Raw genomic sequence first — 23,286 nt, forward strand, 5'->3', positions numbered from 1 at the left:
TGTCTTTTGAACAATTTAAAGTATCATTGCTAAATAAAAGTATTAATTTCTATAATTTCTTTCTCCTCCAAGCTTTTAAACAGTGTATAATGTTACAAAAGCTTTTGATTTCATATAAATGCTGATCTTTGGATCTTGCTATTCATGAAATAATTCTGAAAAATGTTGAAAATGCAGCTTTGGGATCACAGGAATTTAAAAAAAATAATCAAATAGAAATCAGTTATTTTAAATAGTACAAATATTTCACAATATTAGTTTTTGCTGTGTTTTGGATCAAATAAATGCAGGCTTGGTGAGCAGAAGAGACTTATTTAAAAAACATTAAAATATTTTGACTGGTAGTGTAGACCTTAGCTTTTTAATCTCTTAAATATGAATGCATATAATAACAAAGCAGCAGAAACAGCATCTACAGTCCTTCATTTTCTCTCTCTTCTGACAGAGCGCGCCTGTGAAATTATTTCAAACACTTTATGACTCATCCGCCAATGAAATCTGCGCACGCTCTATCTATTTACTAAAATCCTGTACTCTAAGCCAATCAGGTGTGAGTGGGCGTGTCCGGGTGAGTCGCGCCGGGGTAGAAACAGAACTGAGCATCAGCGGACGGTTTACTTGAGAATGGCGGCTGCTGCGTGCAGTACGCAGAGCACACTGAACCCATGCACTGGCAAACTGCACAGAGAGCATCTGCGGAAAAGTAAAGATTCGCGGAGGAGACAAGCTGCGCTTTTGTTTCTCACTAATATATCCTTGGACGGACGGCCTGTGCGGAACAATGTGAGCGTAGCGGGCCCAAGTGATGCCGAGTTTCAGTGCTCTGACATCGGCGCTACTGTCAGCGAACTGTCCGCTGCAGCGGGTAGCGATGGGACCTTCTCCAGCCTCTCTGTCCCCAGACTCGGGCTGCTCAATGTCCCGCCCATCCTGGTTCTGCCGTCGGATTCTGGGTTCAGTAACGTCGGGAGTACCGAGATGTTCCTGGAGAGGGAGAGAGGCTCGTTCTCCTCGCAGAGCAATCTCCTGTCCCCGTGCAGTCTGCAGCCCACTCCGCTCGGACCGCGGAAGTCTCCGACGCTGCTGTCAGTGCAGAGCTGCGGCTCTTCGCTGGAGTCTCGACCGCGGTGGGTTCTGCACAGGTTTCTGAAGGGGGGGTTCACTTTAGAGGCGAGTTAATGCGTTTTGATAGTTTACATCAACTTTTGAAAAAGAAAGTCCATTGGCCGTGGCTCAAAATCTAGTGAGTTGTCTACCTAGACAGCATATTAAGATGGCAAGATACTAAGGTGATAAATTAACAGTTTACTTTGATGTTTTTAGTTCTCTTTGATTTAAAAGCTATTGATGCTTAACTTGTTTAATACTTGACCTGTAGTAATATTTTTGCTAATTTATTAATATTAAATATGCCTATTAATTTTAAACTATTTAAAATGAATATTTTGTTAGTTGTTCCAGAAATTAACTACACTATTTTGTCACAAAATAGAAAAAAAAAAATAGATTTCAGACATTTCCAATCAAAACTTATTATAAAAAGCAAATCATATAAATTATTAATTGTAAGATCAATAAAAAAAAAAATAATAATAAAATAAAGTGCCTCTAATGCTGACTTTCATTTACAAGGGTTAAGGGTTTCAGGAAAGGTATATTTTAATATGCGTTTGTATTGCTCAAAATATGACTTAATTCTGGTCTGTAATGATGCCTATAGACATTTGTGACCCTGGACCACAAAACCAGTCATTAGGATCAGATTTCTGAAATTGAGATTTATCATCTGAAAGCTGAATAAATAATCTTTCCATTGATGTATGGTTTGTTAGGATAGGACAATATTTGGACGAGATAAAACTATTTGAAAATCTTGAATCTGAGAGTGAAAATATTGAGAAAATCAGCTTTAAAGTTGCCCAAGTTCTTAGCAATGCATGTTACTAATCAAAAATTAAGTTTTGATATTTTTACAGTAGGAAATTTACAAAATATCTACATGGAACGTGATTTTTCCTTAATATCCTAATGGTATTTGGCATAAAAGAACATTTTTGACCCATACAATGTATTTTTGCCTATTGCTACAAATATACCCATGCTACTTACGACTGGTTTTGAATCAGGTCTCTTTACTCTACTATGCTCAACTGACATGTTTTTCTTCCTTTGCCATTTTTTACCGCTTACTTTGCAACACAAATGAAATGTTCAAACATTACATTGTCACGCTTTACTATAGAGTTCTTTTTACTTATTACATAAGAACTGAGTAATAATGATGAACAATATAAAATGAATGTGTCGTCTTTTTTACTGTAGCGTAATATGTTTGCACGTTCTATAGATTTTTTTTGTAGTTAAATATTACAGCATTAACATGGACACATGATGTAAGGTGTTAGTCATTACTCTGACCAGTCTGAATGAGCACGTTTTGTAACCGATTTGACCCAACCTGCATATTTAATGGGAGAGGCACCATGGAGTCATTCAGACTAATGATGTGAGTGGTTGGAAATGTTTATGTTAAATGTGACGCAATGTTGCCAACCACAACCTTAACTTCATTATTATTTATTTACGAGAATTTTCAAAGAACGGATTACAGAGAATCATATATAGTATACGCTAAACACAAAGTGTGTATACAGAAACGTTTAATGTTTCTTCATCTGATTTTGAATCATTTACCATATCTTTCCAGTTGGAGTTTAATTTGTTTGTACTTTAAATATACGCCCATATTTACAGTGAACGAACCAACTTGGGTTATGTAACCTCTAGTTAACACACCGGTTTGTTTCCAAAACCTTTCCAAATGTCACTTTGATTATTATTTTAAAAGATTTTTTTGGAAATATATGCATGAATTTTGAAGTTACACTGATTTACAGATCAAAAACAAGGGTGAAATGACAAGCCCCCACCTTAGATTTTATCTGCTTGACTTTTAAATGTTGTTCCAAAGATGCAGAAGTATGCGAAAAAGACTGTGTTTTTATTCTCACTAGTTCTCTCATTGACCACAGAGTGAACAAACCCTATTCTGGAATCTAGATGACTTCACAGCCAAATAAACCTTGCACAAATGGCCATTTGTGCAAGAAGTTTTCAGCTTTGGTTGGTTTATCTCCTCATGAGGAAGTGAAAAGGCTTGTCATACACACGTATGACGTTTGTGTTTAGCTCCTAATCTGAACAGTCCATTGAGCAATAGGAGGTCTTTATTCTTTTGACTGTACCTCCCCTCAAACCCTCTTCCCCCTTTTACTTCAAAAAGGGTGCGGTTGTGACATGTAGATTCAAACCAGACTGATAGTCACGGCAGACATTTGCTTTGCTTTATCAGTTGAAGCTTTGAGGTCAGTCCGTGCTGCATATGAGGGTGGTGGTGCTCTTCTAGCGCTACACGGTGCTTTGTGCACACAGTACCTGCAGAGATTAAAGCTTAAGACATTCTGTCATATTCTCGACCCTTCAAAGGGTCTCCGCAGGCCTGAGGGAATGAACCGTCTCTGTGCTGGAGAATAAATCAGGGTTGCATGAACTTGCTTGATTCAAATGTTGCGGCTTCTTAAAATAGTTCCAGTAAATGTAGCCAACATGCATTTAAATTTAAGCTTTCCTTGCTTCTCAGATTAAGTTGTCACTGAGCGATGTGACATTCAAAATAAAGACATAAAGATAGTTTGAATAGTGCAACAAGTAGGAACTTGTTGTTCACGCTTGCCAGATTCTCAGCCTCATGCATTGTCAGAATGCTTTGAGGCTTTAAACTGTTGATGTAGTTGCTCAAAACAGTGGTTTGTAATCAATAGTTGGGAGATTTTTGCATGAGGGATGTTTTCTTGTTTTTTTTTTTTTTTTTGGAAATTGCCTTTGGGTTACATTCAGCATTAGTGTTTTAAAACACGATTCCCTGTAGTAACTGGTAAATCTTCCTCTCTCCGTTTAAATGTTCTCACATCAAGCTCGAGTAGATGAAGAAATCATGTTTGAAAAAGGCATTCTCCAACCTTAGACTTGGTTTACTTTAAAATTTAAATTCTGTCATCATCTACTCATCCTCATGTTGTTCCAATCCCAGAAGACTTTTGTTCATCCTCAAAAGAAAAAGTATTTTTAATGAAATCTGAGAGATTTCTGTCCCTCTATTCAGAGTTCGTTCCAACAAAACGTAAACTCATGTTTTATTAAAAATACTTTATTTTGTGTTTAGAAGATGAACAAATGTTGGATCAGCATGGGAGTGAATTTTCATTTTTGGCTAAACAATTACTCTACATTTTCTGCTGCTGTAAAATTTAAAGTCATATTTTTAAAGTCATAAGTTTTGAATACTAATTTCAAAAAAATATGTGTGACAACTTGCTTCACATGAACTACCCTAGTAAAAAAATAATAGATTTAAAATGCATTTATTTTGTACTAAGTATAGTTCAAATCTATTGTCTATTGTATGATCTTTAAATAATATCAAGTGATATAAGCAATAGTTCCACTTTAGCACAAATACATATACTTTAGTACATCTTTAGGCGGGCTTCAGCTCTACTTCCGCACAATTAAAGTGCATTAAGTACAAAATTAGTTGTTTCAATTTAGCAGACTTTAAATATACCAGTTTAGTACACTAAAAGTACAATTGCAGGGTATTTTTTATTAAGTACATAATATGTAAATCTATTTGTAGTATACATTTTAGTATTTAGTATTCTGTGGTAGATTATATTTATTTTTCACTAAGGTAGTTATTTAGTTTAGCAACTAGTTGAAGCATTGAGTCTGTGACAATTAATTGTGGATGTTATGACTTAAGTTGCTCTTGTTCTGCACATGGTAAGAGTAGGAAGAAAAGCTGCATCTCTTTATATTGGCACTACTCACTAGTAACCTGTAATGGCCAAATATTTTTAAAATGATGTCAAATGAAAATAAATTGAAACCAAAGCCCACTGAAGCAACTAACACTATACTTGACGGCGTAAACTGTTGCTTCTTCTTGTTTAGGGGAAGTACTTTCATGTGAGCTAATAACTTGAGTAGTAATGGGTGTATCCGTGTTAGGGAAGTGGCGTTGTTTGTGGACAGACCTTGGGCTTGGCTTATGCTCTTGTGTCAATAGCACCTGTGGCATAATCAGAATTTGAAGCTGAGGAGCTCCGGAAAAACACTCTTCAGCGTTAAGGATGCTGCTAATAGTGTCATTTGGCTGCCTTCCACCTTTGCTGTTTTAGGTATGACTAGATGCGATGACAGTGTGAGATTTTATATATAAATCATCCCTCATGCCAAAAGAAAGGCTATCCTACACTCCTACTGTGTTGAAAATAGGGCTATAGCTGTAGCTTGAGGCATTTAGATGTTTAATTCAGCTCAGAGGGACATGAATGCATTTAACATGCAGTTACAAATGCATAATATTTTGTCATTTTAAGCAACACATTGAGTACTGATATTTACATGTATTTTTAAAATGAAGATACTTTAAATGTGCCAAAGTAAGTCACTGTTAACTAAGTGAGTCATTGCGATTGAACTGAATCATTTAACGGGTGATTCATTCAAGAACGAAACACCGTCATGTTGCTCAAAGACGCAAAACAGTGCTGTGGCTGTGTTTGGAATGGTTATTTGTTGGCGAAATGAAGCAAAAACAGGCAATATACTGTCTAAAACGTAAGTCTCTTAATATAATTGTAATCAGGCTGAGGCACTCTTCGTTTGATACTTTCTAACTTTCTGTGTCACAGAGAGAGAATGAGACAATAAATGACACTTAGTCTTTAACAAAACATAGCTAACTTAGGGACATCATAACTAACCACCATTAATTTACGGTCTTAAATATGTCCAGCGTTTATCGGTTTGTGCATCAGTAATAATGGTTCGTGGGGAAACACAGAGTTCAGTGTGTAGTTACAGTAAGTGGATTACACGAAGCCTCTAGGCAAAAATTTGCCTCTGGTTTTTTGTATTCGAGTTACTCGAGGAATTGTTTCAGCCCTAGTTGAAAACAAATGTTGTATGAATGTGGGTAAATGATGTGCCCTCACATCTACTTAAGATTTTTTTAACAGGTAGTTGTTAACAAAATTGTCCTGTTAACAAAGACAAATAACAAAGTGTTTACACTTCTGTTTAAAAGATTGAGGTTAGTAAGCTTGTTTTAGCTGGAATATGACACAACACATGCAGAACAACTATTTCCTTAAAGGGACAGTTCACCCAAAAAAGAAAATTTGCAACCGTGGTCCTTGACGATTCAAGTCAACAGCTGAACATTTTTGACAATTAAAAAAAAAAAGCATATCAAGGAACACAAATTTTTTATATATATATATCACATTTTAATTTATTTGTAAAGGTGCATTTATTTGATCAAAAAAACAGTACAAATGGTAATACTTTGAAATATTAATATCATGTTTTTTAACTTTAATATGTCACATGATTCTTTAGAAATCATATGCTGATTTAACATGCTGATTTGCTGCCCAAGAAGCATTTCATACTATTATCAATGTTAAAAATAGCTGTGCCGTAATGTGTGTGTGTGTGTAACAGTTTTCTGGAAACATGTTACTTAAAAAAAAAATTGTACTGACCCCAAACATTTGAATGGAACTATACATTAATCATATATCTATATTGTATGTATTATCCAAAGTAACAGCTGTTTTTGATAATGCTACCACACGCACTCATAAATTTTGTTGTAGCACCTCCAACACACCAGCCCACTGATTGAGGCCTGACATTTCACCCACTCATTTCTCTGAGGCACTTCCTCTTGAGCCTGTGCTTTGGCACTTTTTGCACCAGCACTGGTTTTTCTAGCCTTTCATCCCTGTTTGCTGTTGGAACATTGGAAGCATGGAATCAGGCCATATGTTCTCTCAGCACTTTAATTCTGTGCATGTCCAGTCCAGGCAGGATTACGCCAGGGTATTTATTCAAAGCTTTGTGACGTGACTGTGGCCTGACTGCATCCAGTCGGCCAGGAACAGCTATTGATCCCCCTGGAATGAGGGGCAGGGATCTGCTGGACATAAAATGATGAGATATATAACACACATGCGATATGAAGAGAAGAGCAGCGGTACAGTATATGAAGAGAGAGAGAGGGTTAACATTCCCTCTGCCTTTTAACTTGAGTTATTCTTCTAGGATTGTACATTCTTTCTTAACTGTTTGTTTATTTTTGCCAGCCTGCTGCATGAGATTCCATGGGCTGATGAGAATTATCCTCTCATGCGAATTTTGCCCTTCAAGTTATTTCACAATTGTTTTACAATTTTATGTGATAGCACAAGCTAATCTGTGGCTGAGCAGTTAGAATAATTAGTTTTGCTGTGTGTACAGTTTCTAAACACCCAATTTGGTGTTCCTTGTCGAAAACTTGTTACTAAGTAAATTTTAGTCAAATGAAATAATTTTGACTAGCATTTTTGGGAAAAAGAAAATCCTCTCTGGGTCAAAATGTCTGAAAACACTATATATATATATATATACATAATTCAGATGCCTCCAAGTCCATCTGACTTTTTTCTTTAAAATAAGCATTTTATCAGGCTCTTATGTATAGGTTTCATACCGGTACTTCTGATTGGGCTGAGTCTCGGGTTTAGCGAGTTTGAAGTAAAAGTATTTGATGGACGTATACAATCCCTTACCAAAAAGAAGTATACTTCAAGTTTATTTCATTAAGTATACTTAACCCTTTGACTGTCACCGCCCCCCTGTGGGACGCCTACGTTTACTTCACCAAATTATAAATAAATTCTAATCTAATCATGACAAACTATACATCGTTGCAAAGGTCTAAGACTCCTAAATAGATATTTTACCATATTTTTGTGTTAGACATTATGTAGGAAAAGTAATAGATTAATATATGTCAGTGCAAAACTTAACTTAAAATCTCAAAATTCATCCTTTGAAAGGCATTTTAAAATCAGACATTGCATTACCACGGAAAATGTACATTAAAATATCACAAAATCTTTTCATTCATGAGTTATAAAAATTTAAGTCTGGATAGTGTATTTTTATGTCTGTGTTAAAAAATGGGAGTGACAGTTAAAGGGCTAAGTAAAGTTCAAGTATATTATTAAGTATACTTTATGTAGGAAGTATACAAATGTCAGTGTGCTAGTAGTATACTTGTAGGTGTACTATTTAAATACTCTTTGGGACTAAATTGGCCCACTTTCTAATATATAAAAGTATACATTTAAGTATACTTTAGGTATAACAGTAGTGAACTTTGAGTACACAGCTAGTTTATATCTTTTATATGTTTTAGTTTGTACTGCAACAATACTAAAAGTGAACTCATAGGTATGCTCATAGTTTACTTATTAAATACTTGTAGCATTTTAAGTACACTTTGAAGTATAGTCTCAGTAAACTTCTAGTTGAGTAGTTTTATACTGCAGGTATACTCGTAAGTTTTCTTTAAGTGAACTTTACATCATACTTTAAGTACACTGCTATTTTCCTATTAGGTGTTAGTTTGTATATTTTGTTAAATGAATATCTGAACATACAAAACATCAAAAGAAAGATCAGGGTATCTACTTGTAAACAAAAACAATTTATTCTAGCTTCATGCATTTTTATAAACACTTGAATGTGGGTAAGTTTCATAAATAATAATAAAAAAGAATAAATAGACAACATTTTGAACAAAAAGCTGGAAAAAGACTGTGAATTGGATTCAGAGTGATAATCAAAACGTCGATCAACACTCCAAAGCTGGACAGTCATTATTATCTCTTTATGGGTCACATTTTAGTCCATAACATTACAGTTTTGATGCTGTGTTATGACTGTTATGATGATCGTTTTCAAAATGTATGGAAGCATCTGTTTTGGTTTCTTTTTCGCTTGTGTTTTGCAAATTCTCTACAGAAGATGTGTTGTAGCACCCCCTACCATATAACAATGAAAACATGAATTCTCAGAAAACAGTACTGGTCATATGTGACCCTGGATCACAAAACCAGTCATAAAGGTCACTATTTAAAAATCAGGAATCCGAGGGTGCAAAAAAAAAATCCAAATATTGAGAAAATTGCCTTTAAAGTTCTTCAAATAGTGTTCTTAACAATGTATATGACTAATCAAAAATTAAGTTTTCATACATTTACAGTAGGAATTTTACAAAATATCTTCATGGAACATGATCTTTACTTAATTTCCTAATGATTTTTGCCATAAAAGAAAAATCAATCATTTTGACCCATACAATGTATTTTTGGCTATTGCTACAAATATACCCCAGCGACTGGTTTTGTGGTCCAGGGTCACATATATATTTAGACTTTTTCTAAGTGTAAGTCAAGTATTCTTAAATGTCATTTTAAGTACATTTCTGTGAAGTACATAAAAAGTAGACTGAAAGAGTTTTTTTTTTATTTACATAAAATTAGTTACTAAATTTTCTGCCAAAACATGATATAATATAAATGATATGAATAATTGTCATATTATTGGTATCAGCTGGCCTTAATATCAGTACATGACTAAAAAAGTAATAAGAAATGCATATTTATCATCACTGATACACATAGTGATACACTAAGAGACCCGACTAATCAGTAATGAAATTTGTTGTTTCCATGAATGCTCTAATGGATGATTCATCCAAACACATCCATCTTTCCCTGGGCAATCTGCCCACTCTGATTGTGTCTGTGATTTGATATGACCTCCAGGGTCCCGCCTCACCAAGCTTATGTCTTAGTTTCCTCTCCATCCCATTTTCTGCATTTGAATTGGATGCAAACGGATTGGAGATTTACTAGGAAACAGAGAGAGAGAAACAGAAAAAAAAGACAGAATAAATGAAATGTCGGGATCAAGTGAGTGACAGATGGGCCGACAGAAAATGAGGTTTACGCAAAGCTGGCAGCTGCTTCAGAGTTCATCACGTTTTTCATTCTGGAGGGGTGTGAAGTCATTTGTTTTCGGTCACAGTCTTCAGCTTTTCTTTGCTCTCTTCTTCTCACTCGCCTGCACGCAGGTGCGGTTCCTCGCCCTGGGTTATGATAACAGTAATTCAGATTCGGAGGGAGGGTGTATCACCACACAAATGGCGGAGCAGATGGAGGGTGTGAATAGGGGGAGCTGTTTGTGGTGGTTCAGCACGCTAGGGTTGTGTAATAGTTTTTTTAAACCAAACAGAAGGTAGATGTGCCCTGGTTTTGTGCCCAAAGCATGTGGCAGAAATCTGTGATGCTCATGTAGGGATAGAGGGGTTTAGAAAACACAGATGAGACGTAGACCAAAAGTTATGTAACTGTAGTTATGGTAAGACACGTAACCCAACTGGCTTTTCTGCAGGGTTTTTTGAGGAATTTTCAGAGAAAATTAACATCATGTTGGCCTTAAGAACAACTAGCTAGTCTGGTGTTATTCTAAAAAATTAACAATTCAGTTATGAAACTGTGGGTTTGCACATTATTTAACCAGGACAAGATGAAGTGCAGTTTGACCAACTGTCTGCTCAGGCACATGGTTTTTGGTATTTAAAACTTGATCTCCTAGTTTAATGCTCCATAATCCATATTTTCCAAAGAATTGCAGAGCTCTTGGCACTCTTGTGCATTCCTTTGCATGAAATGCTTGAGCTGTTTAAAAAACAAAATATAATATTACTAAAAAGCTGTGACATAGCAGTGTACATGTGCGTCTAACAGGTTGAACCATTTACACTGTCTTGAACATTAGGAAGATAAATGTCACCCTGGACCACAAAACCAGTCGTAAGTAGCACGGATATATTTGTAGCAATAGCCAAAAATACATTGTATGGGTCAAAATTATTGATTTTTCTTTTATGCCAAAAATCATTAGGATATTAAGTAAAGATCGTGTTTCATAAACATTTTCAACTGTAAATATATCAAAAATTAAGCTTTGATTAGTAATATGCATTGATAAGAACTTGATTTGGACAACTTTAAAGGCTTTTTTTTTTGTTTTTTTTCAATATTTAGATTTTTTGCACCCTCAGGTTCCAGATTTTTTTAAATATCTCAGCCAAATATTTTCCTATCATAACCGTACATCAATAGAAAGCATATTTAATTAGGTTTCAGATGATGTATACATCTCAATTTCACAAAATTTACCTTTATGACTGGTTTTGTGGTCTAGGGTCACAAATGTCATCACAAAAAATAATTTTCTGTAGTTTCGAAGTCAATATGAAATCTGTATTGACCATATTGTCAGAGTCAATCGTCTTGTGGGCAGCGTGGCACTTTCTGATCTCTGTTCCCCTCTCTTTCCCACATTGAATGATTCATCAATGTTTTATTATGAATGATTAATCAATGTACATTATTCCAAAGGAAATTGTCTGTTCTTTATCAAAATGTAATAACTTGCTCTTGCTCTAGTCCTGTCGAAGTAAAACGTGAATGTACTTTCAAGTCACTGAGCCGTAATGAAGGTGCCATGTGGAGCAGGTCATAACCAGTTTCATTAGCAATAATGACATATTCCCTTGAGGAAGGGAAACAGCCAGTCAGTTGACTCACACACTTCAACCACATTTAAACGCCGGAACAGTGCTTGGCTAAACAGGAACAAACTGGTGTATAATAACAGATGACTTTATATAGAACAAATAAAGTGAAATGCATTTGGTTTAGAACCGTTTCAGCAGCATAAAACCAGTGCGCTGAGTTTTGGGTTTTGTTTTGGTTCTTTCCATCAAAGTCGTTGAGTTTGGGTTTAAATACTTGTGGGCATTTGGGCTGTTTTGCATAGTTCTGATGCTCCGCTCTGAGTCACAGCAGCATGTTTTATAAAGGTTGTGGATAATCTTCAGTCAACATGAAGGACTTAAAGAGATAATTCACCCAAAAATGGAAATTCTGTCAATTCTTAATACCCCCTCATGGCATTCTAAACCTGTAAGACCTTTGTTCATCTTTGGAACACAAATTAAGATATTTTTGATGACATCCAAGAGCTTTTTTGACCCGAAAGAGAGCTTTCAGAAAACTCTCGGATTTCATCAAAAATATCTTAATTTGTGTTATGAAGATGAAAGGTTTTACAAGTTTGGTACGACATGAGGGTGAGTAATTAATGACAGAATCTTCATTTTTGGGTATCTATCCCAAATAGTTTAAATTTCATGTTTCACCCATGTTCTGTCCATCTGTATTTGTCCTCAGGAGTCGGAACCCATCTGGATCTCCTCGTCCACGCTCCATGAAGAAAGTTCACTTTATTAAGAACATGAGGCAGTATGACACAAGGGGCAGCAGGTGTGTTTATTCATTTCTTTATGTGGGTGTGTGGGTTTTGGGGTTGTTAATACCAGTGATAACAGCACTGTGTGTGTGTGTGTGTGTGTGTGTGTGTGTGTCGGTCTGTCTTTTCCCGTGCTAGTCATGTTTTCCCCTCAGTGTGCTTCAAAACAAACAATCTGGCTCTCATCATCATTCTCTTCTCAGTTTGGCAGTGATGCATTACAAATACTTTATACAGTTCTTTTTGTATGATTCATGTGAGGATATCATATTTCTGACTGGTTGTACACAAATACTGAATATATATATATATATATATATATACATATATATATATATATATATATATATATATATAATACTGAATATATAATAATATATATTATAATAGGAATGACATATTATCAGAGCTAATTTGTTAAAGGGGCCATATCTTAAGAATAAATGTTATTCCTAACCACCAGAAAAACATACTATCATTCCAGTTTATATATATACTACCAGTCAAAAGTTTTTTAATGTTTTTTTTTTTTTTTTTTTTTTTAAAGAAGTCTCTTCTGCTCACCAAGCCTGTATTTATTTGGTCCAAAGTACAGCAAAAACAGTACAATGTTGAAATATTTTTACTATTTAAAATAACTGTTTTCTATTTAAATATATTTTAAAATGTAATTTATTCCTGTGATTTCAAAGCTGAATTTTTTGCATCATTACTTCAGTCACGTGATCCATCAGACATCATTTTAATATTCTGATTTGCTGCTCAAAAGACATTTTTTTTATGTTTCTTTGATGTTTGAGGTTTTTTTCAGGTTTCTTTGATGAATCGAAAGTTCAGAAGAACAGCAATTATCTGAAATAGAAATCTTTTGTAGCATTGTAAATATCTTTATCATCACCCGTGAGCAATTTAAAGCGTCCTTGCTAAATAAAAGTATTCATTTCTAGAATTAAACAAAAAATATTCTGACTCGAAGCTTTTGAATGGTATAGTGTATAATGTTACAAAAGCTTTTTATTTTAGATAAGTACTGATCTTTGGATCTTTTTATTCATCAAAGAATCCTAAAAAAAGTACTCAACTGTTTTAAATATTGATAATAATAAAAATATTGATAAATGTTTCTTGAACAGAAAAATCAGAATATTAGAATGATTTCTGAAGGATCACGTGACACTGAAGACTGGAGTAATAATGCTGAAATTTTAGCTTTGGTCATAGTAATAAATTACATTTTAAAATATATTCAAATAGAAAGCAGTTACTTTAAATAGTTAAAATATTTCATAATATTATTGCTTTTGCTGTAGTTTGGATCAAATAAACGCTGGCTTGGTGAGCAGAAGAGACAAAAAACATTAAAAATCTTACTGTTCAAAAACTTTTGACTGGTAGAGTACACTACTATTCAAAAGTTTGGGGGAGAAAGGTTGCCAACAAAATTAATTATTTTATTCAGCAACAATGCAAACTTGACAGTGAAGACATGATACAAAATATTACATATGATTTATTACATATGATTTGCAGCACAACCGTCTAAAACAAAATAGAAATTAGCATGATTTCTGAAGGATCATGTGACACTGAAGACTGGATTTTTGTGTAATGATGCTGAGAATTCAGCTTTACCATCACATGAATAGATCGCATTTTAAAATATTTTAGAATATAAAACGGTTGCTTGAACTGAAATAATATTTTACAGTATTGCTGTTTTTACTGCATCCTTGATGCATTTTCAGCTGCTCATACATTTTAATGCATATTGTTTTGCAAAAAGATTTACTGAAGAATGGCAACTATATTGAACCCCAAAACAGTATATGAGCCATATAACTAATGTGAATTTCAGTTATCTGATTTTACACATAACATTATAATTGGATATTATGGTGAGTTTTGGCACAGTCCGCTCGACATAAGGAATGACTGGATGGGATCTGTGTTGTTCTCTTAAGGAAGTGGTTGTTCTCCGTGAGATCTGGCCTCATTCCATCTGAGGAACGACGGATATGTTTACTAAAGTCCCATTATAAACTGCTCCAAATAGACAGCGGTCCATATTTTCCACTTGTGTTCCCAGGCTTTGGGTTTTCACACACAAACACGCACATACCTACTCACATTCACAGGGTCGCAGACAGGACTGGGGGGGCGGGCACATAAAACCGATAAGATATTTTCCACCGGATGATCACGGATCCAGATAAGCCTGGTGTTCAGTGGCCTCATCTATGGAATAAACACAGATACTCAATGTAAAAAAAAAATGCTGCAGGCAAATAACTGTTTCCTGTAAGAAACAATAGGCCACTGTTTAAAAAATGGCCATAATATCCTATTATTATGCAATTTAAAGTCAGATCATTGAAACACAAAATTTGTAACTTCATGTCCTATTTTTGGGTTCAGTATAGTTAGCATTCTTCAACAAAAACTTAATAAACAATCCGAATCCTCATTTAATTTGTGATTGAAAAATTATGCTTGTTGAAATCTTATTAACTCCAAAATTGATACCTGAGATATAAATGGAAATCCATCTCAGAAATCCCTAGAAAATGATTCAATTAATTGCTCTGACTCATATTCACTCACTGTTATTTCTGGAGCCATTTCTCCCCTGACATGTGACCTTTGACAAAGAAAGCGTTAGAAAAATCCTCTAGGTTGCTGCGGCAGACCCTCAGTTTCATGTTAACTGCCATTTTACCACCATAACCATAGCTGACACAGACATCACCCCACTTCCTGTGCGTTTGTATGAAGAAGTGAGAGAGAAGTGTACACTTGGGCTGATAGTGCAGGTGTTTTAGCTTTGTGTGTGTGTTGATGAGGCAGTAGGGTATTTTGAGCGCTGCCCTATTTGACCCCTCTGGTGTCACAGGTGTTGTTTGTTCTTGATCTGAATGTACTGAGAGATTAGTGTGTCATTTATTTTATGAAGTGTTGAGTTAGTCTTTGTAATGTAAGAGTGTGTAATGTTAACTAGTTTTGTGTTTACCACTGCAGGATCGTGCTTATCTGCGCCAAAAGGTCTTTGTGTGCCGCCTTCTCTGTGCTGCCGTATGGGGAGAGCTTCCACATCAGGTACGCATGAAGCAAACATGAAAATCTGCTTATTTAAATCAAAGGTCAGATTTGGTTATACAGTATAGTGTGGTGAGAAGGTGGGTGGATTCACTCAGTCACGCTTAACATGAAAGTGTAAACCAGGCATTGAAACTATCTTGCAAATTAGCTGTCATAATAATTTCTGATGTCTTTTTTTACGAAACTACTGTATGTCTCTCACAGTTTGACTAGTTACCGGGAAAGGTTGTGGTGTGCCCTTTAGCCAGTCTGTCCCATGCGTGTAATTTGATTCAAACTGTTTATTTAATGAATCAGCCAAAAAGACTCAAACTAGAGAGTCTAATCAGGTTGATGAATCAGTCTAATGACTCACTCACTCACTGAATTGGTTGTAACAGTTCTTAACTAATTCACTGAAGCGATCAATATTACTTTCGCCAGCTCAGAATGAACTGAGAACTGTTTGTGTTATGTACAGTAATGGCAAGACTTAAATCAGTTCAATTACTGACTGTTTATTCGTATTACAATGTATAGTAAAGTTGGCATAAAATTAAAGTTTGTTAATATCAGAGATATCAGAGATCGTTTTGACATCACACTTACGGCGACTGATAATGTATTTATGTCGTGACAGATGAAGCTTGCGCAGCTTAAAATGAGTATGTGAGAGAGACTCGTGCAGAAATCAAAACAAATGAGTGCAACAGCACTCGCAGAAAGTTATAGATGTATACTGCGGTAGAAAAAAATATATTTATAAAATAGTTTAGGTACGCAACATTGCATGACCAATATGATTCCCCAAATATCAACACGACTGCAGTGTAACTCTGATTTTATACAACAGTAGTTCAGTAAATAGGAAGTTTAAATGAAGCGACTTACATTTTGGACAAAATATTGAATGTTTTTGCTCAGTTTCGTTGCAGAAAATGTCTCCGAGCAACACAGCGGTGTTTCGTTAATGAATCCGCGTTTTAAGACTAAATGACTCACTCATTTAAACAGTCTTTTGCATATCTTTTGCAGTCTTTTATATCTAAAAGTATCATTGCATTTTTCACATTTCTTATTTGTATGTTTAAAAAATATTTACAATTTTTTATAAAATTATTTATGCATTTGAAATTTTGCGGTGTAAATGCATTTATAGAGAATATCTAATTTTTTACAGATTGGGGGAATTTTTATTTTTAATAATTTTTTATTATGTACATTTTTTGGCAAAAGTGTGTATTTTTGTTTGTATATGCTGTCAATTATACTTTTTAGAAAATCGGAATCTGCAAAAATCATTGTCAGCAGGTCACACTCACAAAAAAATCAAGAAAATTGGCCAAGAAAATTGCAATCGGTGCATCTCTAGTTTTTATATATGTATTAGTGCTGTCGAGTTGATTAATCACGATTAATCGGCATCCAAGAAAAGTTTGTGTTTACATGATATGTGTGTCTACTGTGTATATTTGTATATATACACACACGTATGTATATATTTGTATAAATGTATATATTTAGGAAACCTTTATTTTGGATGTGATTTAATCATGCTTAAACGGCATACAAAATAAAAGTTTGTTTACATAATATATGTGTGTGTGTTAAGGCTGCACAATTATGACAAAAATCATAATTGTCAAGTATTCCCTTGAAATTGTAGTTGCGATTAGGGATGGGCATTTCTGATCATTCTTCATTTCGATTAATCCACAGGTTTGAGAAACGAGTACTCGATTAATCGGGGGTGGAGCTTAAGCAAGAGGCGGGGCGTGTGTGCGTCAAAGCGACAATTAAAAAATATTAAATTTAAAAAAATATTTTAATTAAAGCCCTATTAAAAACGTTGTTGATAAAACTATGACAGGATTCAGAAAACAATTAAATTAACACTGTTGGGTTATTAAAAATCACCATCACTATTGGTTAACACAGTAAACATTTAAAGAAGCGTGAGGCATGTAGGTTTTCTACATGTTGCATTGTAAATAAAATTAATCATAAAGCCTAGAGACACGGTATGTAAATGTTATATTACAAATTGTGTTTATCTACACAAAATGCTTGTGAGCTTGAACTACATGCCAACCAGAAAGTAGTGGATGCGCTTCTCCCGTTACAGGGCGCTTTAAAACAACGGCAACTGAAGCCCCGCAGGAAAGAAAACACAAAGTTATTTTACAGTATTATCCCCATCAATATGTGTCTTATTATTTCTATAAATATTTTGGATCCGTTTTTAAAACGATAATCTACCTTTTTCTATGTTTTAGACAAAAAAAAAAAAAAAAACACATGATACTCTGCTTTTCAGTTATTTTATTCAACTGACATTTTTAACAAAACCATATTTTACTTCAGCAGCATCACAACAGCTGTGGATCAAAAAAGTTTTTTTTTTTTTTTTTGTAAAAGGTTCGCAAAAATAAAGTTTCACCAAGACTTCACCAGACGACTGTTAAGTAGCCCATAGCCTAACGAAAATTAGAAGCTAGCATAATTTGGCTGCGTAAACTTAAAATAAAAATAGCCTGAATATTTTTACCACAGCTATAAAACTTAACGATTAGGTAAAATAACATTTCTTTCAAAATGATCAGTCGGTGAAGGTAAATAAAATAAAGCCGGCCTAATTTAACTATGCTGCTTAAACTTAAAACAAAAACAGCCTGAATATTTTACCATGCATGGCTAATAAAACTTAACATAAGGCTGTTCCTGCAACTTCTGTGCCTGCTGAGCGCATTTTTTCCACCGCCGGTCTAATTGTAAATAAACTTCGCACGTGGCTTTCATCGGAGCACGTAGACCGACTGATCTTTTTGAATAAAAATATTCTCATAGTTATAGCCACCCACGCTGGCTTCGACAGACTGTCTTTTAGTGCACAAGCGCATTTTTCGTACAGAGCATCAATCCTTGCAGTGACTGTTTTGCGCGATGGGACAGTATAGTGGGGCTCAACGTAACTCATTAAACGTTTGAAACCTTCACCTTCAACAAAACTAATAGGCAGCAAGTCTTTTGCTGTCATTTCTGCTATTAGCTGCGTCATCTTCTCTGCCCTGCCTGTGTCGCATTTCTGTCTGATGGTGAATTCTCTTATGCTCGTCTGACTGCTGGTTGTGGCACCGGCATCATCTCCCTTTTTGTGTTTATGTGCAAGATGGTAACGCATCGAACTCGTTGTGGAGTTGTAGACGAGTGTGACGCTGCACATCTTACACTTGACTGTTTTTTCGTCAAGTTTTTCAAAGTGTTGCCAGACATCGCTGCGCGCTTTAGCAGCCATACTTGATCTGCGCTCCGGTCTTGTCTCTAGACCGCAACTTCCCACAGCCATAACCAATCAAATATCAGACTACCGCCCAAATACCAGCATAACCAATCAGAAAGAATGAAAGTAATTTAATTTTAAAAAATGTATTTTTAGAGCCAATCGATCATCGTTTTCATGCTCGATCGTCGCTGATGCGTTCGAGTAATCGATTAATCGAATACTCGTGCACATCCCTAGTTGCGATTATTAATTACAATTATCACAATTTACATTGAATGATGTTTTGAATAGCTTTACACCATTGTTTGAAGCAACTTCATGCCACATTTTTATATAGTTTCTTCTTTAAATATAAAAAAGTACAAATTTAAAAATAAAAACAATGAGAAAAGATAACCTTTAGAAAAAATACACTCTCTCTCACACACACACACACCCACACCCACCCACACATCTTAAGAAAGCAGAATAATGTAAGTGTATTTTGTTTTTATTTATTTTTTTGTAATTGTGCCTCTGAACGATTACATAATTGTGGCATCTGTGATTGTAATCACGATTAGAAATTCGATTAATTGTGCAGCTCTTGTGTGTGTACTATGTGTATTTATATGTATATATAAATGCACAACAAAATGTATATATTTGTATAAATGTATATATTTAAAAAATATATATATTCTGGAAGAAATATATATTGAAGAAACTTTTATTTTGGATGCGATTAATCATGATTAATCGGCATACAAAATGAAAGTTTGTGTTTACATAATATATGTGTGTGTGCTGTGCATATTTGTATATATATATATATGTGTGTGTATGTATGTATATGTGTATATATATGTATATATATATATATATATAAATACACGCACATATGTATATATTTGTATGAATGTATATACTGAAGAAACTTGATTAATCGGCATACAAAATAAAGGTTTGTGTTTACATAATATATGTGTGTGTGCTGTGCATATTTGTATATATATATATATATATATATGTGTGTGTGTGTATGTATGTATATGTGTATATATATGTATATATATATATATAAATACACGCACATATGTATATATTTGTATGAATGTATATACTGAAGAAACTTGATTAATCGGCATACAAAATAAAGGTTTGTGTTTACATAATATATGTGTATGCACTATGTATATTTATATGTATATATACATGCATGTATATATTTGTATAAATGTATATATTTAGGAAATATATATTCTTTATTTTGAATGTGATTAATCATGATTAATCGGCATACAAAATAAAAGTTTGTGTTTACATAATATATGTGTGTGACACTGTGTGTTTATATATATATATATATATATATATATATATATATATATATATAATAAATACACACATATGTATATATTTGTATGAATGTATATAGTGAAGAAACTTTTATTTTAGATGAGATTAATCTCGATTAATTGGCATCCAAAATAAAAGTTTGTGTTTATTTAATATATGTGTGTGTACTGTGTATATTTATAGGTATATATAATTACACACAGATATGTATATATTTGTATAAATGTATATATTTAAGAAACTTTCATTGTGGATGTGATCGATTTGACAGCACTAAGTCTTTCCTTTAGTATATTTGTATTTTTTTTTTTTTATGTTGTTAGCAACAGTTATTCACATCGGAGTAACTGGGTTCAAATAATACTACATAATACTACTAATTTAGTTGGAGAATCAATATGGTTGGAGAATTGTTTAGTTGAAAACTCAGAATTAGAATTGAGATTCCCATTCTTAGCCGTCACTTGCATGACTCGTCTTTGTTTTCCTAAATCTCAAATAGACAGATAAACACACAGAGATATTGAGTTGAAAATACGGTCAGTTTGGTTCCTCTGCTCTCCTCTGGGGTGAGATTCGGGGCGAAGGGGGCAGGAAGAAATTTTTCCCACATCTCTGAGCTGGATGTGGCATGACACAGCCAACATTCCCTGTCCTTTCCCACCCTCTACATTATAGTTCCGTAAAATGCTGAAATAGGGAATTGAACCATGGGAAACCTTGTCTCACAATAGCTCACATTTTTTGAAAAAGAGAAGAAATTAAACAGCCATGTTATGCAAGAGGTCTAAGACTGTAGATAAGGGATGATGGAGGGAGTGAATATATACAGTACTTGCGTGTGTGTGTGTTTAGTCAGTGCTTAAAGAGTAGCACTGTACACAACACACTCAGCTACTTCTGTCTGGAAGAAAAAGCAAGTGATTGGGACATCAGGTTGAATTTGAAGCTGTCTGTATTAGGTGAGTTAGACTTGTGTGTGTTTGAACTTTTCCTATTCTCCATGTTTTCAAGTCAGTAAAGATCTTTCTGCTGCTCTTTCAACCAAGCAACATTAAATTTAATGAGCTAACATGTCTTTTCGCCTTGTTTCAGGATGGGAAATACTGCATGGCTCATCTCAAGGGCTTTTATTTTTAAATAGCCAACATATTTTAGTGTATGCCGCAGTTAGTCAGAAGTACGTGGTATTAGGGGGAAAGACATTCTAGAGAGCATTTGATTAGACCGTTTTTGGGTTGGTTTCTCAGAAGAGAAAAAAGCAAAATTTTAAGGGAAACTTCAAGTACTATTTTCAGTAAAATGAGATCGGTTGACAAATAAATTAAATCTGTCTTTGTGTCAGTGACCCTCATCTGGATGCTCAGCGGCGGAGACACTCGTCTGGAGGAATATCCACCACCCTAGAGATGATTCCCGGGCTGGAGGGGGTGGAGCTGGGCATGTACGGCAGGGTAAGAGCTTGTCATTCTATCGCTGCACCTGTCAATCAGTCGGTCAGGGAATGTCACAGGGCGTTGTGCCCAGCGTAGCACTCGACCTGCTCAGGAATGACAGCTTTATGTCTCTTTATTTGTTATGGCCAGAAGGTTAAAGGGGCTGTCAGGATGTCTCAGGCTGACAGACATCTTGTTATGTTCTTATTTCTTGTGCAGACGGTGTCGTACGCTCAGTTCCTGTACCCCACTAACGCTCTGGACCGCCACAAGCCTGCAGTGGATCTCGCTCTACCCATGCCTTATTCCAGAAACAGCATCCCTTGCAGCTATCCTCCCTCTCGCCTCAACAGTACTGTCGGCCTGGACCTGGGTATGTCTCACACAGGTATACACAAACTAGTACACCTAGAATTGTGAGAACTTCCCATAGACATACAGTGGAGATCAAAATTAGAGAACGATCTATAAATACTTGATTTTTCTGAAATATTGTTGATCTTCATTGCTCACTGTTCTACTAACATGTTTGAAAAAATATCCAAGACGTTTCAACAAAAAAACTTCATTTTGTGGAAAACACAGTGATCAAAATTAGAAAACAGTAAACACTGTAGCTCAAAAGAAGACTGCTACTAAAATCTTGGAGGGTTACAGCTGTCAGAAATTAGAAGTGTAGAGACCCTTGCTTTGAATGACTTCAGCACATCTGCAGCCATAGGACATCACAATTATTATCGGCATATGTTGAAGTAGATTCGTCTCTTGTCGTCTCTGAGAGACTATAATGAATGCAGCATTAGAAAACTTTGTCAGTTTTTTTTTTTTTTACTTTCGCTTTCTGTATAGTGAATTGACTGAAGTTAAGACGTTCACAAGCATAACTAATGCACAGAGTTTTCACGTTTCTTGTGTGATATCCATTGACTCGCCTTCGTGGTTTAAAACAGAAATATTTCCAATATTGCGATGTAACCGCAAAACCCCATGTTTCGAGTTCTGTTTCGTTTCTTCTTCTTGTGGTTTTAAATAGCTTGAACATGTAAATTGGCATATTAATCTGCAAATCACATGCCGAACAATGGGGTCTGGTCCTGGTTCGTACTATCACAGATCAACTGCGATCCTTTTAAGCCTTAATAGATTATATGACAGATCAGAGCAATCTTTTATTTACTAATTTAACATTAAATCATCGAATTGTTACTCCATATCAGTCGCATACGACGAAAGTACAGAATAATTGGAACAATCATTTACGCACAATAAATAACAGAGCATCATATCTATACAAATTTTCCCCAGAATGTTCTTCTGACCCGGTAGAAATTCTTCCACGGCCCAGTAGTGGGTCGCAACCCAGTTGTTGGGGACCTCTGACTTAAGGAGAAGTTCACTTCGAGAACACAAATTTACAGATAATTTACGCACCTCCCTTGTCATCCAAGGTGTTCATGTCTTTCTTTCTTTAGTAGTTGAAGAAATTATCCACATATAATGGACTTTAATGGTGCCCCCAAATTTGTACCTCCAAAATGCAGTTTAAATGCAGCTTCAAATGGCTCTAAATGATCCCAGCCAAGGAAGAAGGGTCTTATCTAGCGAAACGATCGGTCATTTTCTTCCCCAACTTCAAAATCATCCTACATCGCTGCAGAAGTACCAACCCAGTGTTTATAAAGTGAACATGCGAAGAACATCAAATGCCCTTTTCAAAAAAATGGTAAAACAGCGATGTAGAAAGAAAAGAAGAAAACGAGACGGGAGCATTTCGACATGCCCTAATTGTATTGACCCGGATGACACAGACTACACATCGCAGAGACAAGACAAGCATTTGAAGTTAAAAAGTATATAAATTGTCAATTTGTTTAA

At 35.0% G+C, this 23,286-nt stretch overlaps 1 protein-coding gene across 2 annotated transcripts in view; it reads left to right on the forward strand.

Annotated features, from left to right (window-relative positions):
* Window positions 1–215: 215 nt before the first annotated feature.
* cables2b (Cdk5 and Abl enzyme substrate 2b) overlaps window positions 216–23,286 on the forward strand; it is a 29,885-nt gene continuing 6,814 nt past the window's right edge. Inside the window, exons 1-5 of one of the 2 annotated variants that reach the window (XM_051096763.1) lie at window positions 216–1,127; window positions 12,201–12,293; window positions 15,295–15,372; window positions 21,321–21,429; window positions 21,631–21,799. In XM_051096763.1, coding sequence (XP_050952720.1) covers window positions 625–1,127; window positions 12,201–12,293; window positions 15,295–15,372; window positions 21,321–21,429; window positions 21,631–21,799 — 952 coding nt within the window. In that variant the 5' untranslated portion in view covers window positions 216–624. The remainder of the gene's footprint in view (window positions 1,128–12,200; window positions 12,294–15,294; window positions 15,373–21,320; window positions 21,430–21,630; window positions 21,800–23,286) is intronic. The other variant, XM_051096764.1, reaches the window with a different exon arrangement.

The sequence above is a fragment of the Labeo rohita genome, chromosome 23, assembly GCF_022985175.1.
Source record: "Labeo rohita strain BAU-BD-2019 chromosome 23, IGBB_LRoh.1.0, whole genome shotgun sequence".
In the NCBI taxonomy this organism is placed as follows: Eukaryota; Metazoa; Chordata; class Actinopteri; order Cypriniformes; family Cyprinidae; genus Labeo; species Labeo rohita.